We start from the raw sequence: 26,021 nt of genomic DNA on the forward strand, positions 1-26,021 counted from the left end.
TATTTTTTCAAAAAAAAAAAAAATGGATTATCAGCATCATACACAGCACTGCAAGTTCAAGCATGGCATAAATAAGCCTAAATTTAATGATTTATGGTGTAAATGAATGATAAATTAAAATGATTTATGGTGAATTAATGTTCAATGCTTTTGAAACTTCTGAATATAAACCTGTTTATATATCATGGATTTACACTACACGGCCAAAAGATTGTGAACATAATTAATGCTAGGCCCCTTCATTTAATTGACATTTAACATAATTGTGTGCTTCCAACTTGTGCGTCAGTTTGGGAAGAATTAAATGTTAAAGCAGCAAAGGAATAACAATCCCTGTATTAATACCCATATATATATGTATATATTATATTTGAAATGCTTTTGGCTTTCAGCCATATAGTGTATTTGATATATTATTGATATGTCTTATGAAGACCAGCCTAACCTATAAATGAAAGAGTGAAAAAGGAGACAATGTTGGTTATAGTAGCAGACATCAGTAAAAAATGAAAAAAAGCATAAACATAAAAAAAAAATCTGAAACATAACATGCATTATGATTAATATGGCCAACTCATCTGCCAAATGCATCCCACTTCACAAAAACTAAGTAAATCATAGTGTTGCCATAGACAATAAGCAGCAGCTTGAAAGACTGCATAGTTAGCTTTGAAAAGTACTAAAGCTTTAGAAAGGGGGAGCAAAACACACATTCGCTCTCTTTCAGTCCAGCAAAGACCCCGCTCAACCTCCTAGAGAGTGAGCTGGGACCTTATACACACGGTTATATAATTCTTTTTCTTTCTGTCTCTCTCTCACACACACAAACACACTTGCTAAAGGCAACCTTTAGGTCCAGTTCGTCTCAGAAACACTAAATAAGAATGCATGGGTACACACTGAGCAACATTTTAATCTGTCAGTTCTGCACTTCTGAAAGTGCTTAATGGAATCTGGAAGTAACTGTTAACAAAAAGCCAAACTGCATTTATATGGCATCCAGCCTTCACTAAATGTATTATGAAAGATGCTGCAGGTTGTGTTAAAAGCCCTGAAACAAAGGCTTGTGAATTCCTTGCTAAGCCTACACTTACACAAGCTCTTATAAGCCACAGATTATCCCTAAAAATTACCCTAGGCAACAGCAAATCACCCTTTTATACGGCAATATTTATCAATGTAGAATTAAATAGAATTAATTTACAACTCAAACTGTAGGCTCAGTTAACAGAACGATAAATATTAATGCTCGTGTCAAGAGCATTTCACACTTCAAACTCACAAACACCATTACTAGGGTTCCCAAATCTTTTTTGACCATTGAATTTCAGTGACTTTTCTGGATAAAATGTTCTAGAAATGATTTAGTAGACATCGTAATCATAAAGTGACATCTAGCAAAAAAAAAAATTCAGCCGAAGAGCTACAAAAATTGTACTGACTAGAGACATGACTAGAGACATGATGAATTTTCAAGACTTTTTATGACTTTTTCCACACATCTCAATCTCAAATTTAGGATTCCCTGACTTGTTCCTTCTTCTCAAGACCGTATGAACCCAGTATTACATACTTTAGATATATAAAGATCAGTTTTCAGAGAAGGCTGTCATGCAACTTTTCTATCTTTACCCATGTGTTCACATGGGCTATCCACCTACCCACAATCTATTGCTCTGAAGCCCAATGTTATTGCTTTGACTACTGCCTGGAGATGCCCTCGGGCATCATGTGGCCTAAAAGAGATGCCAAGCATTATGTGCTCGCTCTTTGTACCTTGCAAAGACCTCATCCCCCATAGACTTGAGTCTTGTCTATATCATATAAACATAATGGCTGACTCTCTACTGCCCTCATGTGGATGGGAGGTCTCTAGATGCTCAAAAGGCCCACAAAGCGAAGCAGAATTCATTAGCAGCCTTCAGAGCAAAAAGGGCGGTGTGTGGTAAAGAAGTGTAAACAGTCACAGCAGGGCAGTGTGTGTGCAAACACACAGAACTCTAATGAGCTGTAAACAAGAACAGCAGAACTGCAGCCATGGAAATGCTTACCATGTGACCGGAGCTTTGTGCCGAGTGGGATGTGATCTGAAATGCTGCGTGGATGTGATTTGAAATACTGGGGTTTAATCCAATGAATTTATTGTGATATAACATATAATAAATTCCCTAGTTTAAACCAGTGTGTTTTTGTACTTCAAGTATACAGGGAAAGCATTTCACATGGAACAAAACCAAAAATAACAAAAGTAACAGATAATTCCAATGACTTTCAAAGACACCAGTCCAAACTGTAACAGATACTCCAATCAGAGAAAGAAAAGAGGGTTACGGCCCTCGATAACTGGCCTAAAAGATGCTTCTTAGAAGTCACTGTAGTAAATCCAGTGTGGTGGCATTGTTACAGCCCCGTGTGTAAATGTAAGTGTGCGCATGGAATGAAGTAAAGTGAAGAGGAGTAATAAGGATGTTTCTAACATGAAGTCTTGGTTGTACTTTAACAGTAGTAGATGCAGTGCCGTAGCCTTCAGCTGTGATGTCGGTTGATTGTTTGTTCTAGATAAAGACGGACCTTCACTAATCAGCCTTGGAGATATCTGAGACCGGCTCGGGCGAGGACAGCGGAGAGGCCTGGTTTTGCGCATCCCGCTGCCGCTTGTAGAGTCGGTAGCCTTTACGGCAGAGGAGGACGAACCAGTAGACCTGCGGTGCCAGGATGCAGAGGCTGCCCAGTTTGGTGGAGAGCGGCAGATGGAAGAGAACGCTGTAGAGTGGGATGCCATAGTGGGAGCCGTAGGCCCAGTACATGTAGGGGAAGAGTGCAATGCGGCACATGAAGAAACTCAGCAGTACCATGCCACCATTAGCCTTGTGCAGCCAGCAGTCCTGGAGCCCCAGCTACAGGAAGAGACAGTCAACACAGAAGAATGAGAGGAAGAGGAAAGGTAAACCATTAAAGAGACAGTTCAAGTGTCATCATTTACTCACACCCATTTTGTTTCTAATCCATAAGATTAGACTAACACAAATTAGGATGTTTTTTATGTCCCTAACTAAATCCAGGTAACTAAATTGATGAAGATCCAGAAAGCCCATAAAGGCATCCATATGAATCAAGCAGTTTAGACCAAGGTTTGTTTTATATTATGAACAGTTTAAGCATATGCACGGTTGAGCTTCTGTGTTTTCTATATGTGATGCAATCTATGTATGTGTGTGCATTTATCAATTTTTAAATTTGAATAAAATACCAATTTGAATTGGTTCTGACCTGGATGAAACCACTCAATTAATGTGGATTCATTTTACAATGCCTTTATGAACTTGTTGGGTCTTTATGTCAAAGAATCAGCTACTACAGATGTTAGGGCAGCTTTAAGATGCAATACCGGTGACTACCAAAAGGGGGCATGTGGAGGCATATAACAGATACATGTCTGAAAGCAATTTCACTTAATCACTCCAAATAAGCAGAAACCAATACTCAGTATAAAAATAGTTATTTGGAAAAGTACAGAGAATGGAAAATAAGTAAGCACAGGGAATGCTTCATATAGCAGGGACATTTTTATGTGCCTATCATATAATGAAGTTTGGGGTCATTTTTGTCAGTGAGTGACAGTAAATAAATTACAATATCAAAAAGGATTTTCTTTCTAAAAATTGAGAGAACTGATCATTCAAATTATTCATTATTATAATGATTATTAACACTTTGTCCAATCAAAATGTTCCAAGATTGTCATCCAAGATGGGACAATTTCTGGTTGGAAAATAGCAGCAGAGACATAAGCAAGTATTTTTCACTTTAAAGCAGGGACACTGAGGGATTGCTTGGATTGTTTGGTACTCTGCAGACCTCAATCTCTGTATTTAACCAACACATTTATCATGACTAAAGGAAACATGTAAAGTGTTGACTGACAGCGCTAGGAACAGCACTATGAAGGACTGCTGAATAAAACACACAATCATGTGTTACCTGAATGAGGATTTTACCCAGTGAAACAAAAGGAGTGCTGAGCTCTGTGAGGAAGAGGCAGCCAATGAAGTAATCGCCCTGGTCCTTCCTGAAGAGCTGATGTACACAGAGAGACCAAAAAACACAGTCAGCACAAACATGCACACACACATTCTTCCAGTGTGTTATCAATAAGGGTGTAAATATGCAATCCATCAGTCTATGTAATTAATAGATTATGGAATTTAATAACTCATAATTACTACGATAAAACCCAGTTTATACTACCGTTCAAACTGAGGTCGGGGAGATGTTATAATGTTTTTGAAAGAAGTCTTTTCTGCTCTTCAAAGCTGCATTTATTCAATTAAAAATAGAATAAAATTTTAAAATATTATATCAAATATTATAACTAGTTTAATATATTTTAAACTTACATTTATTTCAGTGATGGCAAAGCTGTCATTTTCAGCAGTCTTTCGTTTCATATGATCCTTCAGAAATCATTCTAACATGCTGATTTGATGCTCAAGAAATGCTTTATTATTATTATTATTATAAATAACAATTTGAAAATGGTGTGCTTAAGTGTTATTGTGGACAATTTTTTTGAAGATTAATAATAATAATAAACATTTTACTGACCCCAAACTTTTGAACGGTAGTATACTGCCTTTTTTCCAAAATAAAATTCTTATTTTTTTGTAAAAATACACTAGACAAGATGTACAGAATGGTGTTTCTAAAGACCCACATGATGTGTAGGAATTACTCTATGACTAGTTTTGTGAATGGTCCACATATATGTGATATGATACACAGCAGTGGATATGGTGGATCAAAGGTGTGTAATGTGTGTATAAATGTAACAACATAAGAAGGATCAGTCATCTGAACCCTTCCAGCTAACCTGCAGCGTAATCTAAACCACACTGTATGCAAACTGAGGATATGGTTTCTGTACTATTTATCAACACTTTCATTGTCTATATATCCTCTTTTCCCATGCAAAATGCCGTACTAAATATTACTGTTGGGTAATGTATTAAATAATGTATATTTCATTATTTTGTGAAATGTTATATATCTTGTATAACCCACTGGACAGCCAGATGTTTTGCTGTGGTGGTCTGGGGCTTCGTCTCTCGCTCCCATGCATGTCAAAACCTCTTTGTCTGTGTTTGTGACTGCGTTTCGTGGGTCATTTTGAGGAACAGGAACACAAAGCAGCGTGTGTGAGGAGGTAACTGAGTAGCAGCTGTGTGTGAATAATGGAAGCGTGGGTAAAGTGATCTCATATCACCAATGACAGCCCAGAGACACCAAACAAAAGACCAGGTTTCCACCGCTGTGTGTGTGTGTGTGTGTCCCACTGCATGTTCAGTGTAACTGATGCTATTAAGGTAGTTGTTTCTCATGGATCAGGTACTTAATAGACAGAAAAGTACTGCATCCCCCTTTTTACATTCCCTCCCATTTGGTCCTGGCTACAGGTGGAGGTGGTTATTTGAGATGGCCCATTATTCTCTTTCCATCATATTATTGGCTGTCAGATCACTCATCCTGTATATCTGTCCTCTCTCTTTCTCTCTCACCAGAGTCACAGGCAGTAGGATGGTGAGTAGTGCAATGTGATGGAGCACCAGCAGGAACTCTTTCCTCACAAATGAGTTGACGGTTCGTAGAGAGTGGCTTTTATAGTCCTTGTGACCTTTGACCCGGAAGCGATAGTAATGGCTGAGGTACATGGCGAAGATGTCATATGACATGTAGGGAACGCCATACCAAATGACAAAATAGGTGGCCAGCCAGTGTCTGGAACAGAAGATGAACAGAACAGGTGAACAAATCGTGTGTGGAGTGATTTCAGACAGTTTGCAAAAATGTTCATTCCTAGCTTGTTAAAAAAAATACCTATTAATAAAAAAAAGCATTATAAAAGTCTGTATCTTATTTTTTATTTTATTGTTTGAAAAAAAATGTATCAAGCAGCGCAACCATTTTCAACACTCATAATAATTAGAAATGTTTCTTGAGCATCAAATCAGCATATTAACATGATTTCTGAAGGATCATGTGACACTGAAGACTGGGGTAATGATTAAAAAATCAGCTTTGACATCACAGGAGTAAATTACATTTTAAAATATTTTAAAATAGAAAACAGTTATCTTAAATTGAATTTTTTTTCCCCACAATATTATATTTTACTGTATTTCTAATCAAATAAATCCAGGCTTGGTGAGCATAAGAAACTTCTTTCAAAAACATTTTAAAAATCATACCGAAGCCAAACATTTGAATACTAGTATGCTAACTAGATTTTCTGAAGAAAATAAGTGTTGTTTTCTTATTGCATATCTTGTGGGTGGTTGTCATGGTGTTGCTATGCAGTTTGTTAACATGTTCTGATCAGTTGTACCTGTAAGAGTGTTTCTATATGGTTTATTATGGTCCTTAGATATGATTCTCAAAGTCTAGTAGCTTCAGCCGGGTATGGATTGCAGTAGACAAACAAACAACTTAACAGACGTGTATTTTATAGGGTGTAGCTAGAATGTGTCATGTTCATTTATCACATCATTATGCGATAGTAGCAATTTCTACTGTGTAGGCTACAGAAGTAGTCCATATAAAATTTTATATCATACATTTACCGTATGGTATGATGAATTATATTCATATCTTTGAGTAAATGGATAAAATGTTAAAATAAAACTTTGTGCATTAGGACATTAAAGACAAAAACAGGACATTTGTCTCCAGAAAATGTTTGGGGAGATCCTCAGTAGTACAAGTTTAGAAATTAAATATGCATCATTCTTTTGGGGGTCATTTGTCATGATTTGTTATTAACTTTATATAAGAACAATAGATGTCTAAGGTATACACTCATTTTTGTTAGCCAAGTAAACATATGTGTGTGTTTATGTATTACATAACCTACAGCAAAATCCCACTGATCCACAGACTTTGCATGTATGAATAGTGCTGAATTGTTTAATTACCACATAGCTTACAGCTACACTGACCTGAAACATCTCAATACTCTTCATACACACCACACACAATATATACATCAATTACATGGTAAATATAAGATTCGCATGATTTCTTTTTTGGGAAATAAGTTAATACTTTCATTAAACAGTGCAACTATTTTCAGCATTGCAAATAATAAGACACGTTTCTTGAACACCAAATCAGCAGGATATTACGCAGATTTTTAAGACTGGAGTAATGGCTGCTGAAAAAGGAATAAATTACATTTAAAAATATATTAAAATATAAAACAATTATTTTTAATCTAAATAATATTTCACTGTATTCCCTTTTTGCTATATTTTTGATCAGACTTGGTGAGCATAAGACACTTCTATTACACTTCTTTCTTACCCCAAGCTTTTAAACCACGCGTAAATCTAGTTTGTTGTTATTGCTGTTTTTGTTGCAAAACAAGAGTTATTTACCAAAATGTCTAAACTGCCTATACAATTAAAGTGAAAGGTAACCACAGCAAAAACTGCATAGCATGTATTTAAGCTAGCATCCTCTGCTCCCCATCCACTCCCATTGTGTGGAAAGTGAACTTTGCCTTTAACACTCAGTGTCATTGGATGCTCTTGTCACTCAGGATCATGGCTGCGCATGTGCTCAAACCAAGTATTAAGCCTTTGGGGGATTAGCAGAGATGTCGGGAGGTTTCTCTAGGCCTGACTGGCAAGTGCCTTCTGTGGATTACCCTGTTATGCCACAAACATTTCACCCGCCCCACATAAACAGGTGGCAGATGCTGAAATTGCAGGTGTCAGTCTAATGCCAGGGAAGGGCACAAAGGAAAGAAACAGCTGTTGCCCTGAAACTCCGTGTACCTAATCTCCTCCTCTGTGTGTCCTTGGGGTGGGGGCGGAGCCAAAGGGGTCAGCAGATGTGGCGTAGTAACAGAGGTAAGCACGGTTACCCTGAGGCTGTTGTGATTGGCCATGGACATGAAGAAAGGCCTGGGCAGGTAGGGTCTAATGGACCTCCTTCTTAAAGCGGCATTGCACCACTTTTCAAGATCAACCTGTTGTTTTACTGTAGTAATGCTTTACAGCAAGTGGTTGCAAGCTGATTTCCTATTTTGTAATGTAATGATTTATTTTTATAATTTATGTAAATAGAATGTACTCTTAAGTTTGAAATATTTATTTGATAAAAAATACAGCAAAAACAGTACTATTGTGAGATATTTTTCAATGTGTTTTCTATTTGAACATACATTTTAAGATGTCATTTATTCCTGTGATGCAAAGCTGAGTTTTCATTTCATTTCTCCAGTCTTCAGTGTCACATGATCCTTCAGAAATCGTCCTAATATGCTGATTTGCTGCTCAAGAAACGTTTCGCATTTCTGCATAATATTTTGTGGAACCCTTGACAAATTTTTTCTTTGATGAACAGAAAATTCAAGAAAACTGCATTTATTTGAAATATACTACTTTTGTCACTTCGTGAATTTTATTGTGATCAATTTAATGCCTCTTTGTTAAATAAAACTACTAACCCTTAACTTATGAACAGTAGTGTAAAATTTAATTGTAATTGGATGCTGAAAAAATAATTATTGACAGGCACTTTATTTCTATTATAGACACAGTCATATACACTATAGGTGTAGCGGTGCTTTGTAGTATGATTTGAACACTACAGCCCCTTTCACACTGTGATTCCGGCAAATACACGGGTAAAGTGTTCCGGCAATTGTTCCCGGGTCGCTAGATTTTGCACTTTCACACTGCCAGTGATTACCTGGGATATGTGCGTGCTTTCACACACAACCCGTAAAGGTCCTGTAACGACACGTGACATCAGGGCGTGACATGTAATGTACGAGTCGAAAACGTTAGGCTAGTTATACTTTCACTGAAGCAAGCGAACGATCTCAGCTTCAGCTCAGAAAGTGAGGAACTAACTGATCTCTGCTTCATTACAGTTTGCACATATTTTTTTGTCACGAATGTTGATCTTCCTTCAAAACAGCCGGTGAAAGAGTCGCGCTATAACGTGCGTCATCACTTCGACACGGCATTAGATCTGGCTTTTGTTCACACAGCGCTCGTCCCGGGATTGAACCCGCCAATGTTACTAGGTCCCCGACCCAGGTTCAATTTGCCGGGTCCAATTTGCCGGGTCCGACGTGCAGTGTGAAAGGGGCTTATGTTGACCAATCATTATCAGGCTCGGATGGATCTTTTTTGTCATTACCTTTATACCTAGGCTACTTGCAATGACGCAGGACAATATGTTTCTTTGCTTCAGAAAAGTTCTCATGCACTGTGAAAGGTGTGGCAAGGGTTGGCCAACTTACCGGTCCATAATCACATTGCCTTTGCATGAGGACACCACGATGATGCCAGCTGTGGTGGCCATAAAAGCGTGAATGGATGACACCAGCCTTCAAGAGAAAGAGATGACAAATTCATCCAGGTGACCGCATACTTTATTATCTTATTAACTTAAATATTTCCACCCTAGAAACTGTAAAAGATACTATGGTTTCATGTAATGTAATAAAAAAAATATTCTTTATAAAGTTCCTTTGAAGCATATACCAGTGACTTGGACATTAATTTGAAATTGATTAACTAAATGCCAACGTTTTCAGTGTATAACTTAAATTTCAGTCTGTCCTGCACAAATCATATGGACCACTTTTTTTACATTTTGGAGCTTGACAGCCCCAGTACTTTAATTATATTGATGTGTAAGAATATTCTAACACAAGTCTTCGTTTCAAAAGTCTATATGGATTTTTGTTGATCTGAGCTCCTCTGTTCATCAGGGAAGGGTGACAACCGTGACCTGACATCCATGCCCGAGTTACGCGACAGTGCTCGGTGTAGCTACCGTGTTAATCGAGGTTAAATGTTAGAGTCAGCCAGGCCTGAAAAACATCCACCACAGATAATGTCAAACTGTTTGTGTGTGGGAAAGATAAAGTGTTTCTGTTGTACCCTGACATGTTTTTTGCTTATGTGAGCACATTCAGTAAATATTTGAGCTTGATTTGTTAATAATAGTCAGAGGTCACGTGATATATCTTTCCATGCTGACTAATGGTGTGTTAGTATTTCTCTTGGGTCTGTACTCTGAAGATGCTTGTCCATAGCGGGAAACTGTTGGACAGGAATTAATAAACTGGTTAAAGATGACAGATGAACAGTCCTATACGGCATCCTATTCTTCACCAGTACCTGGTTTTTGTATCTGTCCTGTTTGAATAAACCAGAATAAAACTACCTGCGCGTTCTGGCTTAGTCTGCGCAAGCACCGAAAGTGATCGCTTGCGCGTACGTCACTCATTGTTTACACAGAGATTTCGGAAGTGTTACCTTTCACTGTGAAGATCTAAAAATATTTAGACGTACAGGAAATCGCAATGGAAGACGATTTCGATATATCAACAGACAACGTTGAATTTTTTTCACAACCATATTTATTTGAACCAGAATACACAGATCAAGAACTCCAAGCGGTAGAGGAAGCATCGCTGCAGCAGCACGTCTTCAAGCCTCAGAGAGACAGAGATCTCTTCAAAATTGGTGGTGTTTTAGTAGCAAGTGTTGTGAGATGCCAACAGAAGTGGAGAGCATATGTTGTCACGAATGGAACATAGCAATGCCACAACTACAAAACGACGACGAGGACATTGACAGTATCGCATCACACACCTGCCTGACTGAAGATCCTGAGTTTTCTCCGCTGTTTAGCCGCAGCGTTTTGCACGTTGTGTTTAGTTTGCCACGTATAAACTGGAGGCGACGTCCAAGGTCACAGGGACCCAATGGCACGCTGTCAATAGAGTGAGTAATGTGTTGTATTTTTATTATTATCGCAAAGATTATAGGGTGCATTATAAACCAACTTTAGTAAGTTTATGGGTGTGTTGATATCCAGCCGAAGAGCAATCAACCATAACTTCAAGAGAGAAGGCTCATAAATTGGGAATGCGTGAAAACTCCACTCCAAGAACCACTCCCGGATGAGTTTGCACGAGCATACGTAATTGTTTTCTTTTACGTTGGTTTAAACATCCCGGATAAGCGCAAATTAGTACCATTTCTATAAGCCGTCTTACTTACAATCTCTGTTCAGTGTAAACAATGAGTGACGTACATGCGCAAGAGATCACTTCCGGCACTTGCGCAGACTAAGCCAGAACGCACGCACACGTCACACACCAGGAAGCGCACGTGCCCCCTTGGACGTGGTTGTGTACAATAGATAAAAACTAGATAAATATTGTTCGTTTTCTCAAACTAACCACTCGTTTCGTGTCTTAGGCCATAAATGTGTACTTACGATGGGGAATTGTTTAATTTGGACTTCTCTGTACATGCTCTTTGAGGTGGTGACGATAGACCTGCATTATATGACTGACAGACAAGAACGGTTTGACCTAAAAATATCAAAATTTAAACTACTGCGGAAACAAAGACACCTACATCTTGGTTGCCCTTGAGGTAAGCTAAAACATACCAAAATTTAATTTCAAAGTGAACTATCCCTTTAATATAATTTATAATTATAAATTATAATAATTATAATTTATATATATATAAAAAATTCCACGCCACTCACAGTTGTCACGAAGGGCAAAATTTGCTATATAGAACAAAGTAATCTTTTGCACCAGGCTGAAATGCTGTAAAGTTGGGCATTTTCACATGGGGAGTCTATGGGATTGACTCCCTTTTGGAGCCAGCCTCCAGCGGCCAGTCGATGAAGTTTTACTCACTTCTGTGTTGGTTTCAAGAGAGTGAGTGGAAGGTTGCCGCTTGATATATACACATACAGTGGGTATAGAAAAGAAAATATTGAATTATAGACTGCAGTCCACAAACGGTCACCAACAAATTGAACTGAACTTGAGCAGTTATGCAAAGAAGAGTGGGCAAATACTGCAAAGTCTACATGTGCAAATTCAGTAGAGACAGAGACATATCCCAACAGACTAAAGGCTAGGTTGGGTATTGTTTAAATTTAATGTACATTTGTCGATAAAGAGAATTTTCCTGTCCTGTCAGCCGTTATACTGTATAACAGTATATTATACATTAGTAACAGAAGTATCTATATATTAATGAATGATTTCATTAAAATATGCGATTAACTTGTTTGTTTTTATCAAGTGACAGCCCTAATACACACACACACACACACACACACACACATATATATATATATATATATATATTTATACATTTATATGTTTGTTTGTTTTTCCAATGTATTGCAATAATTACGAAGCCCAATATATTACATTCACATTATGCTGTGAAAGCAGAATGAAATGAAGTGTAAGTTTAGTGTAGGGCTCTGTCTAAGCCTCTGACTGTCTGGTGAGCTGCACGGCTGAGCATTGTACATGCGATGATGCTTGCTCGTCATGACAACAGTGGTCACATGACCGGGGCCTGACAGCTTATGCCTGAGTTGTCCAGTAGATAAGCGCTCCCCTCCACGTACACACGCACACAGAGACCTCTGCTCCCCAGATCCCTCCATCCTTGGAGCTTTGCTGCCTGGATACTGTCACAAGACCCGTTTCACACAATCCACTCTTTGTATCCCCTTCTCTCTCTCCATTTTTTTTTTTACAACAAGCTCAGAAAGAAAGCAAAAAGGAGAATAAGAAAATGTGTCTTTTCTGTAGCTTTGGGGGGGCTCTTATGACTAGTGATGCACCGAAATGAAAATTCTGCGCCGAAACCGAAAATTTAGGATGCACTTGGCCGAAAACCGAAACTGAAGCCGAAAATGGCTTCTTTTAAAAACTTATATATATATTGCTTGGATTTAATGGATCTGAATTGAAAAATCACAATATAATAATCAAACTTTTATTAACAGTTACATAACAAAACATAAAATATTTTTTACAATAAATAATAATTATTCTTCAAGTTTTATGTTCCATCAAATAAAATAGTTTTTTAAAAATTGTGCAAAAAAATCCACAATTTTGGAGATTTTTGCAGAACAAATGTTACATATTGCAACTTTGGTGTCCTCTCGTATAGAGTGAAACCTACCGTACCGTACCGTGAGTGAAACCTAAGCGCTTGCTCACGGATGGGAGGGGCGGGTGACATTCATTTTCGGTTTACGTTTTCGGCTGTTTTTTTTATTTCGGCCCGAAACCGATAATGCCATTTCGGCCGAAAATTTTCAGCGGCCGAAATTTCGGTGCACCCCTACTTATGACATACTTTCTTAATGTGTCCAAAAACGAGTGCTCAATCCTGCTCCTTGTGATCAAGGTCTAACTTAGCACTACATAAGTACTTTTGCAAGCAAAATTATTTACTGTGTGGTTTTCTGGGTAAAGCCCATGAGCATGTATTTTCTAGTCAGCTCATGTCTACTTGAATGACCAAAATCTTTAAAAATGTTTGCTAAGCTTACATTTCAAAAGCATACAGCATGTCAAACGCCAACAAAATCTATTCTAAATGTTTCTGTTTTTCACACACCAGGCTAAATATTTGTATTTGGGTCAGACTAAAGCACATGCTCCTTAAACGCAGCGTTTTAGTGCACTTAAAAAAAATAATAATTTAGAAAGTGTTAGTAAATTTCACAAACTAAATTAAACTGAATTAGTACATTGAATTAAACATTATTTTTTTAGGTAGAAAAGCTAAAATAGTATTTTCTTTTAAATATATAATCCAGTAAGCTTTAATAACGTTAAATTTATATATATTTTGTATTACATTTTATTTTAAGATTTTCTGTTTTCAATATAATTTCAGTTAATATTGGTCATATTTTATGAATTTTTCTTTAGTAAATATGTTGTTTTAAGCTTTATTCTTCAGTTTTTCTTGAGTTAGTTTATTTTTGGCATTAAACTAAATAAAAATGAGAAATTTTGCTTTTGCAACTGTAGCTGAAATAATATATGTTTATATTTTATTTTATTTCAGTTCATGTTTATTAGAAGTAATGTTCAATAAATGTTTTTTAACGGTTTTCAGTTAACAACAATAACCATGCATTAAAGGCAAAAAGGTCAGACAATGCCTTTCACAATAAATGAAAGCAGGACTTCCTTTCATATAGCCAACACATAAGCTGTGTGTAAAACCATACAATGCTGCCTTATTAGTCAGTATCCAGAAGTAGGAAGGAGATCTATAATACTTAAATAGATCTCCTATAGCTATCCATTAGCATTTCAAAGGGCACTTGTTTCACTACAAGACCCCAATGGGTATCCCATTTGAAATCTGCCATATTTGCTTCCTGACAGCATTCAGGTTTTTTGATCCAATGTGACTAATCACTTTGAAGTCACAGTAAAATGTCACCAATTAGCTTGTGGCATTACAAAAATTCTACAGGAACAGAAAAAAAAAAACCCCACTGTAGGGTTAAATATGGAATATAAAGGCCATGCCAACTAGTCAAACCTGGTTTATCTTCATACAAAAACAATGTCTGTTAAGCCACTGACTGATTAGGCAGCCATGCAGTGGCCTTTGAGCATTGCAATTCCTTTCACTTCTTTTTCTAGTGGTCCATCTTCAGTCTTTGGTTTCAAGCCTGCTACAACATGTTTGTCTGCACTCTTAAAAATGCAGGGTTGTTTCTACCCAACTTTGGGTGAAAGATGGACTAACCCAGCTGTTGAGTTAAGCTGGGTTAGTCCATATATGACCAAATATTTTTTTAGAGTGTGACATTTTAAAATGAACCCAAAAACCAGCTGTGGTTCAGCTGTGTTTGATTATAGTTGGAACAAAAATATCCAAAAGCAGCAGTTGCCTCCTTCCAGATGCAGGGCACCCCTGTGGATAAATATCTAAAAATCATGTTTGCATTGTTAATCCAATCAAGCCCTGCTAGAGACAGTTTTAATAGCATACATATTTCCAGATACAATTATGAGATAAACACCCTTCAATATGTTCTGTCTGAACTTCCAGTTTTAATGGAAAATATGAAGGTTTTACAAGGTTTTTGAAAGAAGTCTCTTCACATAGGCTGCATTTATTTGAACAAAATTACAATAAAACAGTAATGGTGTGAAATATAATTACAATTAAAAATAACTTTTCTATTTTAATATATTTTAGAATGACATTTATTCCTGTGATGGCAAAGCTGAATTTTCAGCATCATTACTCCAGTCTTCAGTGTCACATGATCATTAAGAAATCATTCTATTATGGCGATTTGCTGCTCTACAATCAATGTTGAAAATGTTTTTGCGGATTCATATGTTTGTGGAGACAAGTAATAATTTTTTCAGAATTCTTTGATGAATAGAATGTTTTGTAAAATTAGAAATGTCTGCATTGTCAGTTTTGATAATTTTTTTGATAATTTTGAAATTTTCATGTTACGATTAATTGCTAATGCTTTTTCACGGTATACGGTATTATTGCGATATTGAAATTTTGTTTGAAAAAAGTGATCATAATACAGTATAACAAGTTTAATAACTTGTATCTTATAACAAAAATAACAATGTTTAAATGCAATGAAGCAATACAGAAAAAATATATAAAGTTAAATGTTTTACACAGATTAAAGTGCAAAAGAACAATAAAGACCAATAGGTATTACTTTACAATATGAACTAATTAGTTAAACATTAACATTCACAATGAGCAATAGCTACATTTGCTATAGAAGTTATTCATCTTTGTTAAAAAAAAAAGTCTTAGTTCATGTTAGCTCATTAAATAACACAGTTGCAACTTTCGATTTTAACAACGTGTTATTAAATATTGGAATACCTAAGATTAATGAATGTTCAGAAGAATTTTTCAGACCACACACGCGCATCTATCAAGCAGCATATAGCGGTGTTGTGCATTTTGACCAGTTGATGGGAAAAGTATTCTTAAAATGCATCCCAAATTCGGAATAATTGATAATGTATAATTATTCACGGTATTTAGAAGTGCCCATGATAACAATATTGTGCACATTCATTACCGTGATATATTGCATTACCGAATACAGGCACGTCTAAATTGTTGTATGTAAATATAAGCTACAATCAAGACATTGGTTACATTATGAGATAATGGACATTTTAGGCCTGCTTTTACAAGGTTCTGTTAAAAGTTGCATGCTTATAAACTGTGCTCTTTTTTTCTCTCTTATTCTTACCCAGTGCGATCACAGAAAATCTATTGATGTTACATTATTTTTCTGACACTTACAGTCATGAACTGACTTTTTTATTATTTTGTACCGTTCCTTAAGGTCCACTTATATTGTTATGAAGATTTTTATATAATTTACTATCCTGTTTTGACCCCCTCATCAAACACTATAATTTAATAGGTGTGGTGGATTGTAAACTCGGAAGTAAATGCCCATTGCTAAGATTGGTTGTGTACGTTTGACAGCCTACAGCCTTCATAGATGGATGCTGCTGTGATTTAGGTTAAAGACGCATAAATACTCAGTTCATATCAAACGATCTGTAACAACAAAGCAATAGTGAGTAACCACATATTTAACAGTTATAGCAAACCATTACTCACACTGTTGTGGTGCGACATTACCGTCGGATCCTATATAATCGGCACAGCTTCATCTTTTGATTATTTTTAAATGAATCCATGGTAAAATGAAGCAAATAAAGGACCAAGTTCTTACTAGTGGTCGACCAATATATCGGCCGATATTTGCCATTTTCGGCTCGGCTCGGTGTTCATCATCAGTTCTCTCTTCACAGCAGTTCAGTCAGTTTACTGTTTGAGTAAATGAATTACTCCGGGATATTGGTTTGTTTAAATTCAGAGGAAGTGTCAGCCACATTAAAAAAAGTTAACAGCTTAAGTCATTTGTGGATTAATGCGTTTTAGAGATGCGAACCGTTTAAAACGATTCAGTTCGATTTGGTGAACTGAATGATTCGTTCGCGAACCGAATATCCAGACTGCTTTGATTTGAACTCTCTCTCACAACAGACACGGAAGAGAAGACAATGCTGAATAAAGTCGTAGTTTTTGCTATTTTTGGACCAAAATGTATTTTTGATGCTTCAAAAAACTCTAACTGACCCTCTGATGTCACATGGACTACTTTGATGATGTTTTTCTTACCTTTCTGGACATGGACAGTAGACCGTACACACAACTTCAATGGAGGGACTGAGAGCTCTCGGACTAAATCTAAAATATCTTAAACTGTGTCCCCACGTTAAACGGAGGTCTTATGGGTTTGGAACAACATGAGGGTAAGTTATTAATTACATAATTTTGCTATCTGGGTGAACTAACCCTTTAAGCAAATACGCATTTATATAATTCAAACAAATATTTGAATGACTAATGAACATTTAATTTCACAAACCTTGCAAACTTGGTCGAATCTAGCTGTGAGATTGTGTGAAGTGTGTATGTGTATCCAGCATGATCACGTGTTCTCTGTGTGATGGTGGCTCTGTGTGAATTGAATGCTTTAAACTTTAAACTCGCAATTTCAAATTATTCTGCGCTTTATGCATTTGCCCACTGTCATATTCATGTTATTTTCACTGTGTGCTGTATGTAAAATGAGTGTTACCTTTGCTTTATTTGAAAAATATGATTCCCAATGCACACAAACTTCCCCGAATATTGAGTGTACTGTTTGTCACAGTGTGTACTTCCTTTTTAATTATATCTGTATGAAATATTTATTTATTTGTGAAAAATACTTTGTCATCTAATGTAAAGGTATGTTTATTTTATACATTTATTTTTTAATCCATTGTGAAATAATTTCACATTTCTTGAATATTAATTGAAATAATAAATTATATCGACCCCCCTGCTTTCCAAGATACCAGCATCAGCTGTCAAAAAAACAATATCGGTTGACCACTAGTTCTGAGACGGTCTGGATTTTCCTTAAAAATTGAGTTTGGAAGGAAGGTGATGCAAAGACTTTTTTTCCATAACTTGACACTGTACAGCATCTTGTTGTCTTTTAAGTATCTTTATCGTTTGGTTTCTACATAAACCTGAATTTGCCTCTCTTTTTATTTACACTACATACATAAATCAGGTGGGCGGGGCTAAACTGGCATTGTAGGCATTGATCTTTTTGGAGGCGTGGTTTAGCCAAACTATTACATCATAAAGTGGCACATTCCACAACCTGTTGTTTTGGCAGACTGGCTTCAATATAAACTGTTTTTAGACTAACAAGAAAATTTGGAGTTCTAAAACTAACAGGATGTATTTATAGAACAATGACCTCTTATATGGCAAAAGATGAAGAGGTTAAAAACCAACAAGCTGGCTTCATTACAGTCTGGATTGCCAGAGAATGATAAATAACCATTAGTGATTCAGACTAGTTGTCTCATTCTAACATGTACAAACACACAGAATAGTGATTGAAAAAAAAGCTTCTGTGTTAAAGTCCCGACTCTTCATTATCACTCCTCTAACAGCCTTCATCCCCTTCACTGCAGTCCAGAGGCCTTCAGCACATCCTCTAACCACCATCAACAGCAGTCTGAGCCTCAAGATCAACTACCCATCTATCAATCCATGACCATGTATCTATCTTATATTAACCACGCAGTAAGCCTTGTTGCTCACCAACTTTCCAGCATCCACTGGATCATGTTGGTCAATCAATAACTCTTTTTAAAAGAACAACATCTCAAGAAACATGACACTCCAGGCCAACGCTCAAATTTATGCAATCTATTATCTTTTCTGACACACGAGGGCAGAGAACAAACTCCCTTCGGAGATGCAGCTGTTCTTTTTGTCATGGATTAGGAACTGATTGATCCTAGCTTTTTTATCTTAGCTTCCTCAAACTGTCTGCAAAAAAATACACTGAATATAAAAAAGGCGCCTTTCTGTAACCTTTGCACTGAGTCCATAATATGTTGGTTCTCTTGGAAGGGAAGGAACGTGAAGAACCAATTCTGAATCAGGAGACCAGGACTCTGCTGTAACTTAATCTCATGCTGATACAGCAACTTTTTGGGTGTTTGACTTTCAATGATTGACAAAGTTGCATTGGTTTGGAAGAATCTAGCACAACAGGAACTCAATGGAAAGGTTGAAGCAAAATTGAAACAAAATATTACCAAGTTTAGCCATAATATCAAATGACCTCCCACCCAATCAGAAAACACAAACACTGATAGAATTTGAGCTCATAAAACCAAAAACTGCAAAATGAAGGTTGGCACATAAAAAGCAAAGAGATGTGAAGAAATCAAAGGCATTGGGTAGGATTAAGGCCATTGCTAAATAAAAAACACCAACAATTGGCCTTTTCGAAACAGAAACAATACTGAAAACTGAGGGATTGGGTTTGAAAACAGTTTTCCATGTCAACAATCATTCAGACAATACAACTGACCAAGAAGTTATACGGTAAATTAAATTTCCCAAGCATGGATTTAACCATGGACGTAAAATGTGTTCCATATTGGTTACAAATCACACAAATAATGGCTTCAAAAAGAGATAAAATACATGTTATACATTCTGCACCAAAATTATGAAGCCCGAATATCTCAAAGTTGAATCCAGGAATTATTTTATTGTATAACATCTGACACATTCTTGGCTGTGTAAGCTAGAAAGAGCACAAAACTCCTGTCAATGACAATTCAAGCTGAACTAACTCAGAAATTATCTGAGAGGCTGTTTATCTGCAAAAACATGCACATATGGATACCACAGATAAAGGTTCCCCTCAAGGTTAAAATAATGGCTAGTAGTTTCAAAAATGCAGATGCTGAATCAGTTGGAGAACATCTCCCACTAATGGTTAAGGACTGACTCTGTGCACTGGGTTTACTGCCCAAATTTGTTTGGATCTCAGGTTGAATTCAGATCATTAAACACCTATATTTCACCCAGGAATGTAAGCACATTAATCTGTGGAAAATATAGAAGAGGTCTGTACAAAGTTGTCCAATTCATGGTCATTCTCCGTGGACTGCCCATGTCTGAATTAATGAGGAAGTGATGAAGGTCATGTGATCAGCTGAATATATCACAGGATAACATGAACAGAACGGATTATAAACATAACTGAGCCCCTTAACACATAAGCCGAAACATGTAACTAAATCAATCTGTCTAGGCTACTAAGTATTACAAGGCTAAAGTACACGCAGACCCATGGGGTCCTAGAAGGTCCTAGAGAGATATGTCTCAGAAAAAAGTGCATGGCCTGACAAAAATTGTACAAGGGAACAATAATATTAATGCTTGTAAATATTATTTTAAACGTTGCTGTGCTGTGAAAATCTAGCTTTTTCTATATTGGGGCCTCAGGGTTGACTGACTGACTGTTTGGGGGACCCTGAGACAGCGATGCCCCAAGATGCAAACACTGCAGTGGGATTTTAACAGCTGGTATAATTGTTTCTATCAAGCTGTTAAAATGTAGCACAGAAACAAAACAGTTTTTCTCGTGTGAATAACACGGAACGTGTAGACTCTATTTTCATCCCTCAGCCGGGCCGAATGAGACTAGCTTTACCAGTAAACAAGCAAATGATACTACAAGAGCTGTCTGGCCTTGCAGAACTGCTCAACTGTCACCAAACTCACCTCTCGCTGACCAACACGACGTCGGCATCTGTCCACTGCTTGAAAATGGACGGGAGCACTTTTCTGAAAGTGAAGAAGAGACCGGGGAAGACCACAACGCCACAAAGCAGTACTTGCAACATCTTGTTCCGCTATATAACCTGATCTGTTGTTTGGTCGAAAATAGCAACGCTGAATCGGTGTGATCAGGAAAGCATTAGAGCAACGGTTCTCCTGCCTCAGCAGCGCTCACTGTACTGTACACACACCGAATAACGGTGGAGGTATCCGGTGATTGATTGCTCTTCACTCTTGCCTCATAAACCGGGACCAGCGAGTATTCTGTTACATGTTACGGTTCGTGAACCGATGAGCTCCTTTAACATGCGGTCTCCGCTTGTCAGTAATACGAAGCTACGTGAATAGCGTCCGCGGATACGATTAAGACAGTTGTTGAGACCGCGCGCATATCCGCTGCTCGGCGAGCGTTGCTCAGTCCTGCGCGGGTTTAGAGTTGGAGGACAGTAATGTCCGAATCGTTCTTTTGAGTCGGATCTTTTTCATGAGTCGTTTGAGCCGGTTCACAAAACTGATTCGTTCACGAACCGGACTGAGCGGGTTTGTTTTTATTGAACACGATAGACAAAAATACAGTTATCACGGCTTTTGTAAATGTACAAATGAATAAATGGATTAATAAAGCAGGGCACGGCGTGTACAAATGAACAAAGATGGTTCTTCCATCTTCCGATAAATCAAGGTCATTCATCTTCCCAGCAAATCTGCAGGCCTGTTTACGTAAATTTCATACGTTTCAATAATTTTAAATAGTTACAAAATACTTTTTAATAGAGTTTGCCTTCATACACTGAAATTTATAGTTAAAGAATTTACCAAGAATCAACATATGCTACATCAATAATAATAATAATTATAAGTCTGTTTTATCTGAGTGGTTCAACCTACAGTCTATTGGGTTCAACGAGTAATTTTGCAGAATAACATAAATAGTACAAATTAAAAGATTGAGACAGGCTTTGTTTAATGAATAGCCTTTATTACTTTTGGCCGAGAAAATCGAATTAATAGGCTAGTAGTATTGTTTCAATTTAAATTTACACGGTTAAGGATTCAAAAATCCTAAATGTGCCTACATATTGCCTTACTGGAGCGTTTTAAGAGCATTTATTATGCCATGCTCATATTTAACGGCTCTGGTCATGCTGACATGTTTTGGACCACGTGATGACGTAAAGAGTGAATGAATCTTTTTTAAACGAACTGTTCGAGAAAAAAGAAACAATTCGCGGGAACGACTCTCTCGCCGCACAACAGCGCCATCTAGGCGCTTCGCCGTTAATAACCACAAGTAGATTCTGTTCCTAAATAATTCACTCTTAAAATGTCAGTGAGAGTCTTTGCTCAAGAGTCTTTTTAGCTTGTTTTTATATAATGTCTCTAATATGAAATGTCTTGTCGAAAGCTTGGATTTATGAGCTTTTTAAATCTTGTGGATATGTATGTTAATGCTGTCTATGTTTTTGTGTAGACAGGAAAGACACAAAAAGCAAGCATAATGGATTTGGGATTTGGATCACAAACTTTATGAACTGTGATAGCTACAAGTGATTACGCCGTGCTGAGTACACATACAGGAGAGCCTTTGTTCCCAAACAGCCTACACAGTCCTAATCCATCTGTCCCACCAACCCCCACTCCCTTAGTTGCCCATTCATGCTGATCTAGGAAAGACGAGAGTGTGACTTCAACCCTTCAGTCCCACAGGAACCAATTACAAATGCTCCTTGTTGTACCTTTCCACAACACTGCTCCACAGTTTTCCCAATCCACGAACCAGGAACTAAGATAAACCAGTCTTTGCAAACCACAATGTCATACAATAACTTAATCATGTGCACACAACAACATTTATTCAGGCTTGAAGCTGTTTTAAGTAAAAAAAAAAAAAAAAAAATTAGAGAACGTTTTCTCCCGAAGTACGCTAGAACATCTCCAGAGCTGAAGTTACATCTCCTTGAATTTTAATGTTCATAAACATTCATAAATATTTGTGTAAATCCCTGACATGGGATTATGTGACACAATTTCACCTGCCATTTTTGTCATATTTTCAAATGTATGTATTTATTTATTTTTTACTTGACACAAAATAAGTTATTTTGTCACATATCAAGAAAATTTCAGTTGATTTTTCTCTTCATTAAAATTATTACACTACCCGTAATCACTTATACTCTGACAAAAATAATATTTTATAGAGATTAAAATATATAAGAAACAATATAAGCATAGATTATAACTCCACACTAATTGTAAAGAAATAGCTTGGGATGTTTAGATTATTTTAAAGGGTTAGTTCACCCAAATAGCAAAATTATGTCATTAATAACTTACCCTCATGTTGTTCCAGACCCATAAGACCTCCGTTTATTTTTGGAACACAGTTTAAGATATTTTAGATTTAGTCCGAGAGCTCTCAGTCCCTCCATTGAAGCTGTGTGTACGGTATACTGTCCATGTCCAGAAAGGTAAGAAAAACATCATCAAAGTAGTCCATGTGACATCAGAGGGTCAGTTAGAATTTTTTGAAGCATCGAAAAATACATTTTGGTCCAAAAATAGCAAAAACTACAACTTTATTCAGCATTGTCTTCTCGTCCATGTCTGTTGTGAGAGAGAGTTCAAAACAAAGCAGTTTGTGATATCCGGTTCGCGAACGAATCATTCGATGTAACCGGATCTTTTTGAACCAGTTCACCAAATCGAATTGAATCGTTTTAAACGGTTCGCGTCTCCAATAAGCATTCATCCACAAATTACTTAAGCTGTTAACTTTTTTAATGTGGCTGACACTCCCTCTGAGTTCAAACAAACCAATATCCCGGAGTAATGCATGCACTCAAACAGTACACTGACTGAACTGCTGGGAAGAGAGAACTGAAGATGAACACCGAGCCTATTTAAAAAATGGGGGGTAACAGAGTACCATTTTTATGGTAAAGCAAGGTCCAATTTCAAAATGGTTTTCACAGGCTGAATCTTGAGTTCGTAAGGTTTTGAATGATAAATAATTTGTCAACATTTCATCAGGTAAAGTATAGGATATAATTGTTTTAAGCATGTAGTGGCAAGTAGGCCAGTAACAGTTAACAGATTAATGACTTGGTCCTTTTTTTATACCCTAATCAGGCAACGTGACCTGGGAGTCACAACTCATAAAATCCAAAATATATCAAATATTTCAAAAATTATTTTGGATATGTTTTACTTAAGCTCAGATGATGTAAAAAATGACATGAAAATATTTTTTGCTTATCATTTTCCACTCTTGCCTGTTTAAGGGTTAAAATGAGACACTGTCTTTTTCAAACCCATTAGAGGATGTGATTCTCTGTTTAAGCTCATACCGGATATGAATCTTAGCTACTGAGAGGGATAATATTCATTTTCTGTATGCATGTGTGATGCATTCTTGTCTAAAATATAATGAATACCTTCTGAAATCCCAGTAGTGCATTAACTTTTTCAAATATTGAGTAAGATTTTAAATTGAGTAAGGGGATTTTTATATTTGCAAAAATATACCTGCATTTACTTCAAGATGTCTGTTAACTTTTAATATAATAAGAGCACACATACAGCTTTATATATATATATATATATATATATATATATATATATATATATAAATCTGTTGTTGTATAGTGGGTAAGATGAGCCATCTTAAGGTAAACTGACCAACTTTAGGTCCAAACTTTTTTAATCAGAGTGAAGTCCTTTTATTAATATTAAGATTGATGTTTATAAAGAAATATGTGGACCAGTAACTTGACCTTCCTCAGACTGTTTGGGTTATTTTGCCTTATGGTCACCATTTGGGAGGGGAAAAACACCTAACTTATTACTTCAGGACTAATTGCATGCCAATAAAATCATGTGTATTCAGAGTACACACTGGATGTAAACAAACATGGCATATCATTTTGTACTTTCTATTATGTAATACCAAAAATACAGCAGCTGGCAAGCTAATGACAAATCTATTAATAATTACAAAAAAAAAATACCTTTAATCAAACTGATTATAGCAGTGTCAACATTAATTTAAATGGCAAATGTAATCATCTGCTTCTTGTTCTGTCTAGGTGGAGGGATATACGCTGGACCGAAGTACACTGGCAAACTAGGTGGCTAATTTGAGTCTAAAGCTTAACCCACTTTATTTCATCATACCATAATCACATTTTTTGCAATATTTGCTTATTATTATTTTTCAGTATATACATATATAACATATGTCAAAATGGTATGGAGGTGTCCCTAGAGTAAAGTGTCCACAAAGTTCCTCTTTTGAACAGTTTTATCTTTACAAAACTAAGAAATGTAGTGATTTTTTTTATATATTTGTGCTATATTTAAAAACTGTACTACAAAAGAACCATACTGTATTTCTCTTGTTTTAATAATTAATTAGTAATCTACAATTTGTCTCAATATTTGCAGAGTTGTTATCATTTTATGACATGGCCATGAGCAGCCATATGTTGGCTTGAGCATCCTGTGGTCTACTTTACATTTATGAAATGCCTGTATTTTCTTTGTGTCAACATAAACAATACTGAGTCTGTATTCTGGAAAAACATAAAGCACTGCATGGTATGTGTGTGTTTGTGTATGTTACCTAAGTTTGTGAGTTATGGTAAAATGAACTGATTGAAACAGTACATAGAAGGCAGAAATATACATCAGAGTGTTCAGTCACACAGCAGGTAAAAGCGCTCTCTATCTCTCTGGCCATCCAAACAGAACAACACATCAAATATTAATCCCTCCCTCCAGCAACAGCTTTATAAACACTATCCTGTTTAATCCCACATGCTGTGCATCTCTGAATGCACAGGGAGATACAGACAAGAGATAGTCCTCAACTGGCTCTGAACTGCAACTCCAAGTGTACTATAGGTGTATCACTGTGGGGAAAAGTAGAAAAATTAGAAAAAAATTATTGAAACGTTTTTATACCTGGTTTAAGCAAAGTCAATAAGTTTCAGCCCAATGCAATACCATTTCCATTAAGCATAAAATCCTCAGGAACACAATAGGACGGTTAACCAAATGACCAACTATATGTAAGTCAGCTCTCCTCAAGTTCACACAGGTGTCCTATCAGAGTAACCACATTAAGTAAGAACATGATTTACTAACATTCGACAACCAGAAAGTGTCCAAATTCGAAAAATAAATTGTGTATGCACTATTTTATCATTTAAAACTTACTAAACTTATTTTCTGTGAAATGTTTCACCTAAACAATGTGCTTGTTCTAGTAGTACAAAATAAATAATAACTGGTTTGAAATGTTTTTTATATAATGCAGTAACACTCATAGATCTGTGGCCACTGTACTGTATATGACACTATAAAGGGCATAATAATTAATCTAGCTAGCCGATGTAAAAAACAAACAAAAAA

General features: G+C 36.5%; 1 protein-coding gene across 1 annotated transcript; it reads right to left on the reverse strand.

Annotated features, from left to right (window-relative positions):
* Window positions 1-1,346: 1,346 nt before the first annotated feature.
* Window positions 1,347-21,045, reverse strand: LOC132136708 (ceramide synthase-like). Its single transcript, XM_059547294.1, has 5 exons — window positions 20,550-21,045; window positions 9,311-9,397; window positions 5,556-5,775; window positions 3,982-4,077; window positions 1,347-2,897 (listed from the first exon to the last, which is right to left on the reverse strand). The coding sequence occupies exons 1-5, from the start codon at window positions 20,669-20,671 to the stop codon at window positions 2,577-2,579; spliced, it is 846 nt and encodes a 281-aa protein (XP_059403277.1). The 5' UTR covers window positions 20,672-21,045; the 3' UTR covers window positions 1,347-2,576.
* Window positions 21,046-26,021: the final 4,976 nt, after the last annotated feature.

This window comes from Carassius carassius, chromosome 4 (genome assembly GCF_963082965.1).
Source record: "Carassius carassius chromosome 4, fCarCar2.1, whole genome shotgun sequence".
In the NCBI taxonomy this organism is placed as follows: domain Eukaryota; kingdom Metazoa; phylum Chordata; class Actinopteri; order Cypriniformes; family Cyprinidae; genus Carassius; species Carassius carassius.